At 41.0% G+C, this 15,402-nt stretch overlaps 1 protein-coding gene across 1 annotated transcript in view; it reads right to left on the bottom strand.

Annotated features, from left to right (window-relative positions):
* Positions 1–15,402, bottom strand: part of KSR1 (kinase suppressor of ras 1) — a 248,440-nt gene that overhangs the window by 147,777 nt on the left and 85,261 nt on the right. The window contains exon 2 of the mRNA XM_073615008.1: positions 3,751–3,891. Coding sequence (XP_073471109.1) covers positions 3,751–3,891 — 141 coding nt within the window. The remainder of the gene's footprint in view (positions 1–3,750; positions 3,892–15,402) is intronic.

The following is a 15,402-nucleotide window of genomic DNA, read 5'->3' as shown; positions in this document are numbered from 1 at the left end:
AGAAGCTATTGGCTACTGGCTATTGAAATTCCTTTTTCTAGTCCCATCGTACGTGTTGTACGTCACCGCGTTCTGGACGTTCGGACTTTGGTGTGACCGTGTGTATGCAAGAGCGCTTGAGCGGAATTCCGTCGGAGTTCCGTCAGAGAAACCTTCGGAGTTTTTTTCTGATGGCAAAACCGGGCGTGTGTACGCGGCATAAGAGGCAGTCATATAATGGCCTCCAGTGATCGCGCCCACTGCGAGGCATGGGCAGCGCACTCTGATCACAGTGTCCTCAGGACACTGCTGATCACAGATTTAAGCTGCGTACACACGATCAAATTTTAAGGCAACCGTTCATCCATTTTTTGTTGCATGCTAGTCTCATGTTGAAAGTGAAGAGGTTACTCACCATACGAAAATTTCCGTATGACAGAATACAACTTCAGGAGTGACGTAATGTGTTGAATAGTTTTAGATGTATTCTTTCATTTCTGAGCATGTGTAGTCTTGCTCTTCTGATTTTTTTTTGGACAAAAACCGTACTAATTAAACGAAAATTGGACACTGAGTTCACGTATGACAAACATTTTATAGTCTGCACATTCAGCTTTTGTCGGAAGAAAAATCGGAATCAGCTGTCAAAAGCACTAACAAACGATCTGAAAATTGGCAGATCGTTCGGACAAAATTTTACTTCCGATTTTCGTATCGGGTGTACGGGCCTTAAGGGTAAAGAGCCAATTAGCGGCTCTTTACCACGTGATTAGCTGTGTCCAATCAAAGCTGATCATGGATGTAAACGGAAACCGGTTAGCGGCACTCCTTTCTCCATGCTGACAGCATGAGGAGAGGAGAAAGCCAAAAACTGGCTTGTGTAAAAGGGATATGTACACTGATAAGCAGGGCACTGCAGTCCCAACAGTGCTGCCAATCAGTGCTGCCAATAGTGCCCACCAGTGCGGCCATTGACTCCCACTACTTTTAATCACAGCCAATAAGCCAATGAGGAGAGAGCAGGGGCAGGGCTGAGCTACGCTTCCTGTGTGAATGGACAAAGAGCAGCAGCTTGGGAGCGAGCCTGCTCAGGTGCCCCTATAGCAAGCGGGGGACCCAAGAAAAGGAGAAGAGGATCGGGGCTACTCTGTGCAAAACCTTTGCACAGAGCAGGCATGTATAACAGGTTTGTTATTAAGGAAGTCTGGTGAAGGAAGTCTGGTGAAGGAAGTCTGGTGAAGGAAGTCGCCGGAACCGGATGTGACGTGTGCCTCTCTAGCTCTTCCATATTTGCAGCAACAACAGAGCCCTTGTGGGTGGACAATCCCTCCTATAGATACAACAATACTGACAAGCGCTCTAAACGTGGAATCATGTGAGTAAATTTGGCTGCCATAGTAAAGTTGTTTTAATACTGCACTTAGTGGCACCCCTTGTGGTTTTCTACTGTATGCCAGAGATAGATTCCTGTCTCTAGGGGGAGCTGCCTATCCTTGTGATGCAATTAGTTTTTTTATTATGGATTCTGTTTACAATTATGGACTGATTAAGCCTTTATAATATATGGACTTATTGGGGAGTTTTGGTTATTTCACACCTGGGGATTGTACCATAGATCTGTGTTTTACAAAATAAAAAAAAAAGTCATTAGATCATTAAACAAATTCTGGGGTGACTTGTACCTACCCCTTTTTTTAATATTTCCTTGTTTCTCTTTTGTGCCAACGTACCATGATGCATTGATGTTGTATTCCTACTACTTTGGAAAAAATCAATAACAAAAACGGAATTTCGAAACAGAAATCACAAAAAAGCTTTCAAATGGTACAGTGGGGCAAAAAAGTATTTAGTCAGCTACCAATTGTGCAAGTTCTCCCACTTAAAAAGATGAGAGAGGCCTGTAATTGTCATCATAGGTTTACCTCAACTATGAGAGACAAAATGTGAAACAAATCCAGACAATCACATTGTCTGATTTTTGAAAGAATTTATTTGCAAATTATGGTGGAAAATAAGTATTCGGTCACCTAAAAACAAGCAAGATTTCTGACTCTCATAGACCTGTATCTTCTTCTTTAGGAGGATCCTCTGTCCTCCACTCATTACCTATATTTATGGCACCTATTTGAACTTGTTATCAATATAAAAGACACCTGTCCACAACCTCAAACAGTCACACTACAAACTCCACTATGGTGAAGACCAAAGAGCTGTTGAAGGACACCAGAAACAAAATTGTAGACCTGCACCAGGCTGGGAAGACTGAATCTGCAATAGGCAAGCAGCTTGGTGTGAAGAAATCAACTGTGGGAGCAATAATTAGAAAATGGAAGACATACTGATAATCTCCCTCGATCTGGGGCTCCACGCAAGATCTCACCCCGTGGGGTCAAAATGATCACAAGAACGGTGAGCAAATATCCCAGAACCACACGGGGGGGACCTAGTGAATGACCTGCAGAGAGCAGGGATCAACATAACAAAGGCTACCATCAGTAACACACTACACCGCAAGGGACTCAGATCCTGCAGTGCCAGACGTGTCTCCCTGCTAAAGCCAGTATATGTCCGGGCCCGTCTGAGGTTTGCTAGAGAGCATTTGGATGATCCAGAAGAGGATTGGGAGAATGTCATATGGTCAGATGAAACCAAAGTAGAACTGTTTGGTAGAAACACAACTCATTGTGTTTGGAGGAGAGAGAATGCTGCGTTGCAACCAAAGAACACCATACCTACTGTGAAGCATGAGGGTGGCAACATCATGCTTTGGGGCTGTTTCTCTGTAAAGGGAACAGGACGACTGATCCGTGTACATGAAAGAATGAATGGGGCATTGTATCGTGAGATTTTGAGTGCAAACCTCCTCCCATCAGCAAGGGCATTGAAGATGAAACGTGGTTGGGTCTTTCAGCATGACAATGATCCCAAACACACCGCCCGGGCAACGAAGGAGTGGCTTCATAAGAAGCATTTCAAGGTCCTGGAGTGGCCTAGCCAGTGTCCAGATCTCAACCCCATAGAAAACCTTTGGAGGGAGTTGAAAGTCCGTGTTGCCCAGAGACAGCCCCAAAACATCACTGCTCTAGAGGAGATCTGCATGGAGGAATGGGCCAACATTTGTAAGCTCTAAGGAGCAGGGCCCTCTGATTCCTACTGTATCAAATTGTATTGTATTTGTACTGTCTACCCTCAAGTTGTAAAGCGCTACGTAAACTGCTATATAAATACTGTATAATAATAAGAATAATAACAACATACCAGCAACAGTGTGTGACAACCTTGTGAAGACTTACAGAAAACATTTGACCTCTGTCATTGCCAACAAAGGATATATAACAATATACTGAGATGAACTTTTGATATTGACAAAATACTTATTTTCCACCATAATTTGCAAATAAATTCTTTCAAAAATCAGACAATGTGATTGTCTGGATTTGTTTCCACATTTTGTCTCTCATAGTTGAGGTATACCTATGATGACAATTACAGGCTTCTCTCATCTTTTTAAGTGGGAGAACTTTCACAATTGGTGGCTGACTAAATACTTTTTTGCCCCACTGTATATTAAGAAGACCAAAGGGCAACAAATAAAAGAAGTTCATAAGGTTTACATATGCTTTAATTCAACACAGTGCAAAGCAAACATCTACTCGAGCATGTGTGTGTACGGAGAATTTGCCTCAGTGCACTAATTCTTCATCTAAATAGTCAACCTTTTCTGTCAACGCTCCAAATTCTAAACCAGTAACAGAGAAAACGGTAACTTACCTGCACAATGTCGCTTCTTACTCCAACTGTGTGCAGCCAATCACTGACTCTAGGATAGCCATTCAGCATCGCTGTTCTTTCAGTCTTAGGCACATTAAGTTTGCACTGAAGCTGTTTGCTGATGTAGTTCATCAATTTCGCCTGTAAAATGTAAAAAGTAGGTTACTAAATTGCATCATTAATAAATAAGGAAGCTAAAGAGAACATACAGCTTGCTGGATGCGTAATGATGTTCCAAAGAAAGAAAAATTTGGTTAATTAAAGCAGATGTTCACGCAAAACTTTTTTTTCTAGGGTTTTCTCTAAAAGCTTTTACCAGGGATAACAGCTCTGCTGAGAGCTTCCCGATTCTGTTTGGAGTGCTTTCTTTTGTGTACTACTAGGAAAAAACAAACCAAGTGCTCTGCGCCCCGAGCCCACCCTTTTTGGAAGCCAATTAGAGCCTCAGGCACTAATCATGTACTTCCAAAAAAAAAAAAAAAAAAAAAAAAAACAACCCCATTGAAATCCATGCGTCCGGCGCCCTGCATGTAGATTAGGGGGGCATTGCTCCCGAGCCCCATATGGATGGGCCGCCACTGATTGAGCTTTGTTTTTAATGATAAATACTAAGACCAACTGCCATGCATTTTCTTTTATTCCTCTCACTAAAAGAACTGCTCCTCTTGTTGACTTACTTTTGAAAAATGTAGCAGTCTGTACTGAATATATCATCAGAAAAAATGAGCTCACAAATCTAGTTTCCCAACATTTCTAAATGACAGATAATGCGTTTCTGTGCTTTTCAATGTAGACACTCTGGCTTGCATAGGCTGCTGAGCGTATACATGGGAAAACAATGAGGAATTATCTGTTAAAATTTGTTTGCACTACATACACCATTCAATTATGGTACTTACCAATCTGTCAGATCCCTAGTACATGTATCTAAAAATGAAAAATCTAAAAATCGTCAACTGTTCCCATTCTAAGCCAATACAAATCTCAGGAGCTAAACTACTTAACAGAAACTTATAATAGGTAGGGGCGAGAAACAAAACTCAAAAATAATAAAAAATTATATAAAAATGTTATTACAGTTTTATTCATTTTACTTTAAAAAAAAAACCTAATTAAAAAGTATATATTCACAGCAAGCAGTCTGTGTCATGATTTCTTAGCGGCAACAATTAGGTTATTTCCCAACATGTTTTGCCTGTACCTGGCTTCCTCAGGAAAATACCACGCAAAAGCTTAGGCTGTTCACTTAAGACTTAACTTTCACAAACAAGAAGTCAGTATTGCTTTCCATTATGCCCTTTAAAGTGTTTGTTACCCCAACTTTTCATATTCCTGACGTGCAATGATTTTGTTTTAATTTAGCTACAATAAGGTTAAGGAATAAGAAAAATAAGGTTTAAAGAATAGGTCAACCCAGAATTTCATATTCCTGGTATGTGCCTGCTGTACCATGTACTTGTATGAAAAAAGTATTGTGTTCTCTTTGTATTACTTCCTTTGTGTGAAATCCCTGGTGTCAGTCCTTCTGCTTTCCTATTAAAAACTGACTACACTAAGCAGGAAAACACACCATGGTCAGTTCTCTAGCTGTGTTAGTAACTTGGCCTGCTCTTCTTCAATGATCAGGGTTGTCCTGACACACACCACCTACACAGCCATTCACTGGGACGATCAGTGCCCTGCTGCTTCTCCTCCCCCCAGCTCCTATGCAGCTGAGAACAGAGGGAAGAGTGGAGGTGATCACTTATGAAATAAGGGGGGGGTTATAATTTTTTTAAATCTATGCACATGTGTTTTGTCTTTCATTTCTATTTTAAACTGAAAGTGGTTGTAAACGATTACTTCATAAAATAACCCAAAGTATATTAAATGATGAGGTGCCAAAGGTGGTAGCCTAGTGGGTGGTCATTTGATGACCGCAGGAGAGACAGAGGGCCGAGATAAAACTATATAGTTATAAGAACACCAGGGGGCACCAAACTGCCTGCACTCATCCCACCCAGTAATAGGGAAACATGAATTCAATGGCATAGACAATGGGGACTGAGTGCCGGGACGGTCTTCTTTATCCACCTTGCATTACCTATTGCGTCACTAGCCTGTAGTAAGCATATTAAGTATTAGGCAACATTTCATTCACTAGGCAAATTGTTGTTCTGGGTCAGCGACTCCCCAAGTAGTGAGCGAATAACACACACAGTCTTGGACCTTACACCTGCAAAAACAAGTAAGCAATGGAAGCTTCTGCAAATTTAGCTTGGTGCGTTTCTGAAAATAATAAAAAAAAAAAAAATGTGCACCTCTAGTACCTACACATCATTAGGAGACATGGGGATTCTACATTATATTGTCCACTTTAGCATTATTCAACCATCCTGACCCGTCTCAAGCAACACGTTTTTATGGATCCCTATTATTTTATCAAAGCAAAAGAACACTGCACACCTGAGCAAATCCTAGCAAGGATGTGTACATTTGAAAGCCCCAGCATTTTGCTCCGCCCACCAGAGCTTAATTATAGGAGGTTAATAAATGGCTTTATTATTTTAGTTAAAATTTTTAGCATTGTACTTTAAAATCCATATTACCCAAAGTGCCTTGTTTGGGAAGAAGGGGATGCTCAAAAAAGTAAAAAAACTAATACAACCTCTGAAGCCTTAATCACACTGGAAATTGCATACATGTGTTTATTGAACATTTATAAATGTAATTATTTTTAAATGGTATAATTCGTACCATGCATTTATCGGCATTTATGTGCCTGGGGGCTGTACAACATAAAATTCAGGCTCGTTTCCGGACCTGGGTGCCGCAGATGTTGCGTGCAGCATCCCATAAATATTGTGTGCGTTTACGCAAATAGTTTAGCATTTTGAAGGTTGAGACTGGAGGTGGGAACACATTGTCTCCTCACTGCTTGTCAAATACCCTGTGAAGAGTAGGTGAACCGAGAAAAAGACGCCGCTCAAACTCACCCATTATAGTCACAGTATATGGCCTCAGCCGCGACCCAATGCGTTTCGCCCCACCCACATCTGTGCCCAAGCCCCGGTGGGGGAGGCGAAACACACTAGTAGTGTGGCCGGAGTAACACCAGCTAAGGGTCAGTTTGAGCAGCATCTTTTCCTCAGTTCACTCACATTTCTGAATTGGTGCATTCGGGTGCCTGGCAGGGAGATCCTGAAGCCTCCAGCTTGGGGCGGCGCTACAAGCCTTTTGCGACCACCCTTTGAAAAGTGATGCAATGTGGACCAGTTTTTAGAGGGGCAGCAACAATAGCCACATGTATGAACAAGCCCGTACATTAAGCCCAGTAAAGCAACAAGCCCAAACAAAAATAAGGGCAAAACTAAAAGTGCCCAGAAGCTCAAACTATGCGATTATATTTTCCATAGAAAACTAAAAAATGGTTTCTGTGCCCTTCATAAAGTAAAATGCGTGAGGACAAATCCTAGATAAAATCTAAAAAGGGTTTATGGGCCATTACTCTGACTTCCAATAATAATGTCAGCTATCAAAAAAGTATATCAGATTCAAGCAGCATTGTTTAAATAACCTAAAGGCTTTACCCAAAGTACACATATCTAGCGACTCAACAGGTTGGACTGCATATTTAATGTGCAAGTCATTCATGTGAACTGCATATCCTCCAAATATGAGGAGAGAGGTAGGAACACCTCTAGGCACAGCCTTATAAATATTTAAAAGGCTTTTCAGGTTTGGATAGAGTGGGATGGATTAGAGCACCTGTCAGTTATTTCTGCTGTCTGTACCCCCGTTAGGGAGATTCAATCTCTCTTTCTGTCATGTTTACTGTTATCACTGAGAGCTCAAACTTTGGATTGTCACCAGAACAGTAATAGAAGAGAAATCTTCCAATGGAGACATTAGTCCTGGTGACAATCAGGAATTCTGTCACATTGGAGGGATTTTCTCTTATTTCCTGTTTTAGTTATGGGACAGGAAGTGAAGAGAAATCTCACCAATGGGACACAGAAAAAAAAAACTGACAAGGGATATAACCCTCCCTTATGCCATTTAAAATGAAAAAGTCATGCCTATAGTTCTACCTTATCTTTTTGGGATTTATATTTCTCCAACCTTTCCCTATGCATAACAAAACTGGAAAACTGGAACACTAAAAATAGGACATCTTTAGTAGATGTAAAATCGGTTGTATACCACTGGAAGTCCCCCCCTGCAAGGTAAAGTCATAACGTGCTAGTATGAATCGCATACTAGCACATTATGCAAAACTTACCTTAAAACGAAGCAGTTCCAACGTCGCGATGTCAGCACTGCAGGTGCTCCCATCTTCATCTGTCTTGCTTCTGGGTTTGTGGGCTCCAGCTCTGATTGGCCAGAGCCGCGGTGACGTCACTCTTGCGCATGCGCGTGGGAGCCCCCGTTCATGGCACAAGGATCTGAAGGAATGGCACGGGTGACCGTTCCTTCAGAGTGCATGCGCCAGTGATGTCACTGGCTGCTTGTAATGTAAAGATCTCCTAAATGGTGCACCTTTAGGAGATATTTATACTACCTACAGGTAAGCCTTATTATAGGCTTACCTATTGGTGAAAGTCACCAATAGGTAAGTTTACTTCTTCTTTAAAGTAACTGATTTATTGAGTTACAAGTGTGCTCACAGTTCCACTAATATTTGTACTCAGTCTGATAGACATATATTGCTGCATATATGTTACATACATGCTACAGGATAATACACCATTATGACCACTAGATGAGGCCAACGATCACAGGATATACATATTCATTTACTAGGTTTGCCAGCTCCATTCAGTGGCCATAACGCAGTATATTTTTCTGCTTTACTTTATTCTGTATGAATGAAAACAAAATTCACCCTAGAGAGAAAATAGCCTATCATTCAATGTTGCCCTCATTTGCACAAAAAGATGCATGCAGTTTGTACATGCAAAGAATAAATAAAACGGTCATTTTTTTTTTATTTAAATACAACAATAATACATTTTATTACCTCTGAATAATAAGTAAATAATATGCAAATGTACAACCTAATTGGCAAAGTCGCAGAAGTTCAAGGTCTGCTTTAAGGAAAGTGATAACATGAAAACCTGATGCTTACAGGAATCAGCCCTTTTACAATTTATCTATCCTCTAGTCCAAAAAGGAATTGGATTATTATACTAGTGCAGTAGTAATCCTTCCTAAAAAAAGACATGTTCTAATATTAAATGGATTCTACTCTACTTTGAAGTCACCTGAATGGCAAATAAGTTGATTTTCAATAATAATAAAAAAAAAAACAAAACAAAAAAAAACAAACAACTATAATAGAATACAGATCGATCATTCGTTCTCTCAGACTGAAAAGCACTGGTAGTTAGTTCCAGATACTACAACATTCATCTTAGCAGAAGAATTGTATCTACAGTCCTTTAATTCACGCCCTCTCCCTACATCTTACTAAAAAGGTCTCTATGGAAACAAAGCTTTTGTTTAGTTTAAACCATTAATGCCCTACACAAAAATAAATTGGAGCTTTTCTATAAATAATGGCAAGCTAAAACCCAGATGCACATTAACTACTTGGAAAAACTCCATTTAGGTCTAATAAAAGAAAAAAGACTGCAGAAGGTTATTTTTGACCTTCTTCTGACTGTAATAAAAATGATGGGCAGTTAAAGCGGAACTTTACCCATAACAGTTTGAGAACAATTAACGTTCTTTAAGCAAATAACATACATTGCACATTAAATAATAAAACAATAGTGCAGCTCTCTAGTACTCACAAATTACATGCAATTAGACATCAATAGTCCATAAAGTGAAAAAAGCAAATAAGTGATCAAAGCAAAGTCTATAAAAATCAACAAAGATTTCAGTGATCCAACCGCCATGAAGGATGTAAAGTTTAGAAAAACCAACAAAGATTTTAGTGATCCCACCGCCGTGATGGAAGCAAGAGTCTCTAAGGAAGCCTGGTGACGCCCTTTACTCACATGCACGGAGTGGTTAACATGCGCTCTTTTTAACACAGCCAATCCAGCATCTCACAGGTAGGAGGTCCCTTACAGAGTGGAGATCCAAACAACTCCAGCACCCTGGCAATAAAGCATTTACACCCGTTCCAGAGCGGTACCAAGCCACATACAAATGTAAAAACACTCCAATAGTGTAATATTGCTGAAAACTAACGTAACTTTAATAAACAAACAATGAAATTGCACTCACATGTCATCAGATAACATAAATCATAAGTCTAGCATGCCGAACGCCAGCACACAGAGTTTTTCAACAACAAAGATGACCAACGTGCGGCTGCGCATGTGTGGTGGCGTGTGTACTTGGCTCCATCCTAAGTGTTTTGTCACATCTGGCGTCAGAGGCGCTACAGGTCACTACCTCCCTTGGGTGTCCCTCATTGTTGAATTCAAAAGTTGGGAGGTACGTGCACAGGGGCTGATCGTCCAATGTGAACGAAACCTACATTGTTCACCGCAGCTACCCAAGTATCTATATAGCCGAACAGTAGTGCCACAAGAGTACATTTAATTTTGACAGTGAAATATAAAGTCATGACTCGGGTCTGGGGGGGAAAAGGCAGAGGGAGAAGGAAGTAAGTTCTGCTTGAAGCCAGAAAAAATGAAAAGCAATAGATTGGAAATCTGGATATGTAGCTAACAAGCTACTTTGTTGTATTAAGCTGGCGCAATATGCAACATACTGCAAAGGAGGCATTGTTCGCTTTTACAGCTTTTTTTCAGCACTTGAAGTCTGGATGGGAAGTTCCTTGGCACACGAGTTACAAAATACATTCCTCAGAAGAAAGTTTAGTGGATGCAATGACGCAAATAAAATCTATAAACATCTCCGATTTCTAGCCACAAGCTGACAAATAGTCAGCAGCCTCTAACATCTTTAAACTGTGCCGATACATGCTTCTCATGTGACCGATGATAAGTTCAGTACTGATGCAACTCCACAAGTCTGTTAGAAAACAAGAAACACTAAAACACTACATTACAAAAAAGGTTCGACAATGACCAGATTGGACTTATAGATCCAGACCTTTAAAGTTGATCTCTGGACACAAATGATTTCATTTAAATATTTTTCTCAAAAGCCACAAAGGATATAAAACCACTTTGTGCACCAAATTGCTTTACAAACTCAGATATTACTAGGGATGCACCGATACCATTTTTTAAAGACCGAGTACAAGTACCGATAGTTTTCCCAAGTACTCGTCGATACCGATTACCAATACTTTTAATGTCATGTGACAACGGCACTAATTTGCAGGACTGATGGGCACTAATGAGGCGTGGACTGTCAGTAGTTTATTTTATTTTTTACAGACCCCGGACATCTCCCATTTGAGACAGGGAAAGGGACTGAGGACACAAATCCCCCAGTCCCTTTCTCAGCAGTCTCAGCTGCACTGAAGATGAATGGACAGGAGACAGAGGCTCCTGTCCCTTCATAAGCTGAAGCATTCTAAAAACAGGTTACGATGCTCAGTTATGAATGGACACAGTAAGCGATCACTGACTGAGTATTCGGAAAAGGAAGGAGCCGGTAAATGATAAATTTACTGGCTCCTTCCTCCACTCTCCATCCTGACAGATCCAGGATGAGGGGGGACCGGAGTAGGACCCGGGGAGTTCGGGGAGAAGGGGGCAATCAGAGATGAACGGTGGGGCGCAGTTACAAGCACCGATCTCCCTGACAGCCTCGAGAGGGAGAGGAGGAGAGGCGGCTGTCAAAAAAGCTACACAGGGAGATCGACGCTTGTAACTGTCCCCACCGATCATCTGTGAGGCTGCCCGGGGGCCCAGCAGACACCACCCAATACATGCTGCCTGCCCAAAACTACATGAGGGGGTGAAGACAAGACCAGTCCCCCTGCACAAGGAGAGAGCACAGCACTGACCGGTCTTCATTACAAAAAGCTCCTGCGCAGACACAAAAGTTTTACACCTACCTACCTCACAGATCTGAAAGAAAATACACAAAGCACACCAAGAATCAAGTACAAGATAGAACACACAGGTCTCCAGTACTTAGACATTATTTGCTCATTCCAGGTTTAAAGTGGTATTAAAGTTTCGGCATGTCATACCTGCTCTGTGCAGTGCTTTTGCACTGAGCTGCCCCAATGCTCTTTTTCTTGGGCCCCCCCGCTGGCATGCCTGGTTTTTCCCCCTTGACCAGTGCCTCCATAGCAAGCCACTTGCTATGGGGACAGTGCTGCGCACTTGCTCCCGATTTTCATCTGATTATCTGGCCAGTAAGTCTGTTTCTCAAAAGAACAAGCTCTCTTGTAGATGTTCTCATTCAGAACTCAATGACAGGTGCAGTTGACCTGCGTCAAACTGTTTTAAATCTCCAAAGACTTTGTGGCAGGGCCGGATTTAGGGGGGGTGCTGAGGTGGGCTTTGCCCCCCCCAGATTTCAGTGGTGCCCTCCCAGGACCAGTGACATTGGTATCAGGAAGTAGAGGGGCTGGGGTGCAGCAGACAGCTTCATCCATGCCAAGAAGGCATGGCTGAACAGTGCCCTGCCCCTATGCCCCACATGCATCATTTGTTTCCATGGTGCAGAGGGGCGGACCAGGATGCATGGCATCATGCTACTGTTGTAATGGGGGAATGGGGGTGGGACCTGTTGTGATGGAGGGATACTCGGTTGTAAATGGGGGATACGGTTATGATGGGGGAACTCAAATAAAAAAAGGGGACAATTCTGATTTGAAGAAGGTGATGTAATGGGGGGAACTGTGATGTAAAGGTGTCAGACTCTGAAGTGCTGGGTGGAATGTTGATATAAATGTGGCACCAAGGAGTGGCCAATGTCAGCCATGACAAAAAAAAAAAAAGGGTTGAGAAGCATATGCTTTTCATAGTAGCCACAGAGATGTAAGGAATTAGAAGAGGAGGGGGAAAAAAAAAAAAAAAAAAATAGCGTGTTGACATTATGTCCCCCTGACTTTTTTTTACTGCACTCCCAGATCAGGCCTGATCTGGCCCTGCTTTGTGGAAAGAGAAGTAGTGCTGATAATGACAAAAAACCAACAACCCTAGCCCAAGGAATGGGCCATGAATACATAGTGTACCTCTACAGAGCAAGTGTTAGAACAGAGTGAAGGTCTGTTTTTTTTCCCAATGCTAGTCTCATATCGAGAACAAATAGGATACTAAAGTACAAACATTCTTGTAGGACAGAATAAAATTTGGAAGTAGAGTAATGCATTTGTATTGTATTTTTGGACAAAAAAAAAAAAAAAAAAATTGCACTGACTAAAACAAAAATCATCCGATCTGGTATCGTTCGAGAAAATTTTTTCGCGTTTGTCACTTTGGAAAATTTCAGATGACAGCTATGTACTAACGATCAGATTATCGTATGATCGCTTAGAAAACTATTTTTTTTATGATATTCTGATCGTGTGTACAGGGCTTAATTGTCTATCAGACGTAGAGATATGTTCATTAGGTCATGTCATTTTGTGGTCTGAAACAACATTGGGTAAGAAACACACAAAGTTTAAGCCTATTTACCAAGGTAAATTACTCATACGTGGCAAAAAAAAAAAAAGTTCCATAACACGGGGCCTGTAGCAGAAAATGGAGCTGACCCCAGACTAAGTCCCGCATCTTTTGCGACTGACACAACATTGAGTCTTGCACACATACTTACATCACAATGTGATTCAACACTATCTTCCCTCATACTCTTCCTTTTTACTAGAGGAAGTTATACTCCAGTACTGTAAAAGGGACTCGCTGTAGGTGGTGCAGTAGCTCATAGAAAAAACACCAAGTGCATATAACACAATTGATATTTATTACTGTTCTCCTTGGACAGACAGATTGCATCCAGGGACAGAGTTTGCTGCTGCATACAAACTGGTCACAGCTAATCATCCAGTTTCTATGTGGCCATAGTGAGAGTGCTGCTGTGTCCAGATGCAGCACGAGATCAGCCAACTTTGTAATAACTGATAGGGTAAGATATCAGCAACATAGGGAATGTGCTGTATTCAATGAGTCCCCCCAACCCACTGACTTGCATTGTGTCAGAATCAGAAAAGCACAAAATCTGGAAGCAAAGTTTAAGGCAGGCCATAGATTATGCAATTTTCTTTTCGTTCCACCAAGGGTGGCTATAGCCACTGGCAGTGATAAGGCAAAAAAAAAAAAAAACCCCGACAGGTTGGTTGTACTGAAATCAATTGATAGATCAACTTCAGTACAATGAGCCTGCCCATAGACAGATGGAAATTCAGCTGGTTCCTGCTGAACCAGCTAAATTTCGATCCATCTAATGCCCGGTACGCACGATGAGATTATCGGACGAATGATCGTCCGTTTTTTTTTTTTTTGCATGCTAATCTCATGTTGAATCTGATGAGTTTACTAAAGTCATGAAAATTCCTGTACGACAGAATAAAAATTCAGAAGTGATGTCATGTGTTGTAATGCATTTGTATTGCATTTTTGAACGATAGCTGTACTGATTACTGAAAATCGTACGATCTGGCATCGTACGAAAAAAATTTCCGTGCATGTCCTATAGAATAATATCAGATGAACTGTCCTGATTGGCTTGTGAAAGCTCTGTACTAACGATCCGATTATCGTACGATCGATTCGAATGCGCCATTTTTCGTACAATTTTCGGATCGTGTGTACGGGGCTTAAGGCTGGCTTATATATCCAATAAGTTAAAGCGGAAGCACTGTCAAAAACTGCGAGCAGGCAGGCTTTTATTGTCGAAAAGACACGTAACTTCCTCTTCTGCGATAAAATGCCCATACCTGCCTGCTTGCCATCTCCAACGGCAATATAAACAGAGATGCGCAGCTCATCTTACAGTGCCAGGCTGGTCTCCGAGTGCCAGAATGACAGCCTGAAGACCAGCACTCGAAGATGCCAGCCCAGGACCTTTGGACAGGTATGTATTGAGACTTTAGTTCTGCTTTAACATGGCTGCCATCATTGAGATATACAAGTACAAATTAAAACAGGATTTTATTTTTTTAAATATTGACAAATATAAATTATTTAAACCAAGCTGATACACATAGGTTAAAAAAAAAAAAAAAAAAAAAAAAAAATTAATAATGCAATTAAAAAAAAAAAATAATAATAATAATAATAATAATAATAATAATAATAATAATAAAGAACAATATATTTTCTTTAAAAATGCAGTTCCCAGCACTACCCTCCAGTTATGTCACTTTTCATCTGCAACCCCCAATGGCATCTACTACACATTACAAATTAAAAAGCATATTCCACGCATTCCCGGAGGAGGTAAATGTGGAATTACAGATAATGGCCCTGAAGAAAAAAAAAAAACTTAGCAACCTTGCCAAATCAAAGCAAAACAAACTGTAAGCTGAGGTCACGCAAACATCGTGGGTTATCTCACAGAATGCATTCTTCCAGAGTTTTTTTTTTTTTTTGTATGCGCATAGCCAATTTTATCACCCTGTAACCCGGTACACACAAAAAACAAAAAACTCTTGTGAGCAACATTCAGGATAAAAAATTTGCTGTGTAGTCAGCCGCATGATTCGGTCTTTACAGCAGCCACTGCACCTGCTCCTGCCATAATTTATTAAGACATGCCGTTAATTAGAGATGTATTAACTCATTG

Source organism: Aquarana catesbeiana, linkage group LG02, assembly GCF_042186555.1.
Source record: "Aquarana catesbeiana isolate 2022-GZ linkage group LG02, ASM4218655v1, whole genome shotgun sequence".
Lineage (NCBI taxonomy): Eukaryota > Metazoa > Chordata > Amphibia > Anura > Ranidae > Aquarana > Aquarana catesbeiana.
The sequence above is the reverse complement of the archived record's forward strand: the minus strand, read 5'-3'. Positions and strand labels throughout refer to the sequence as shown.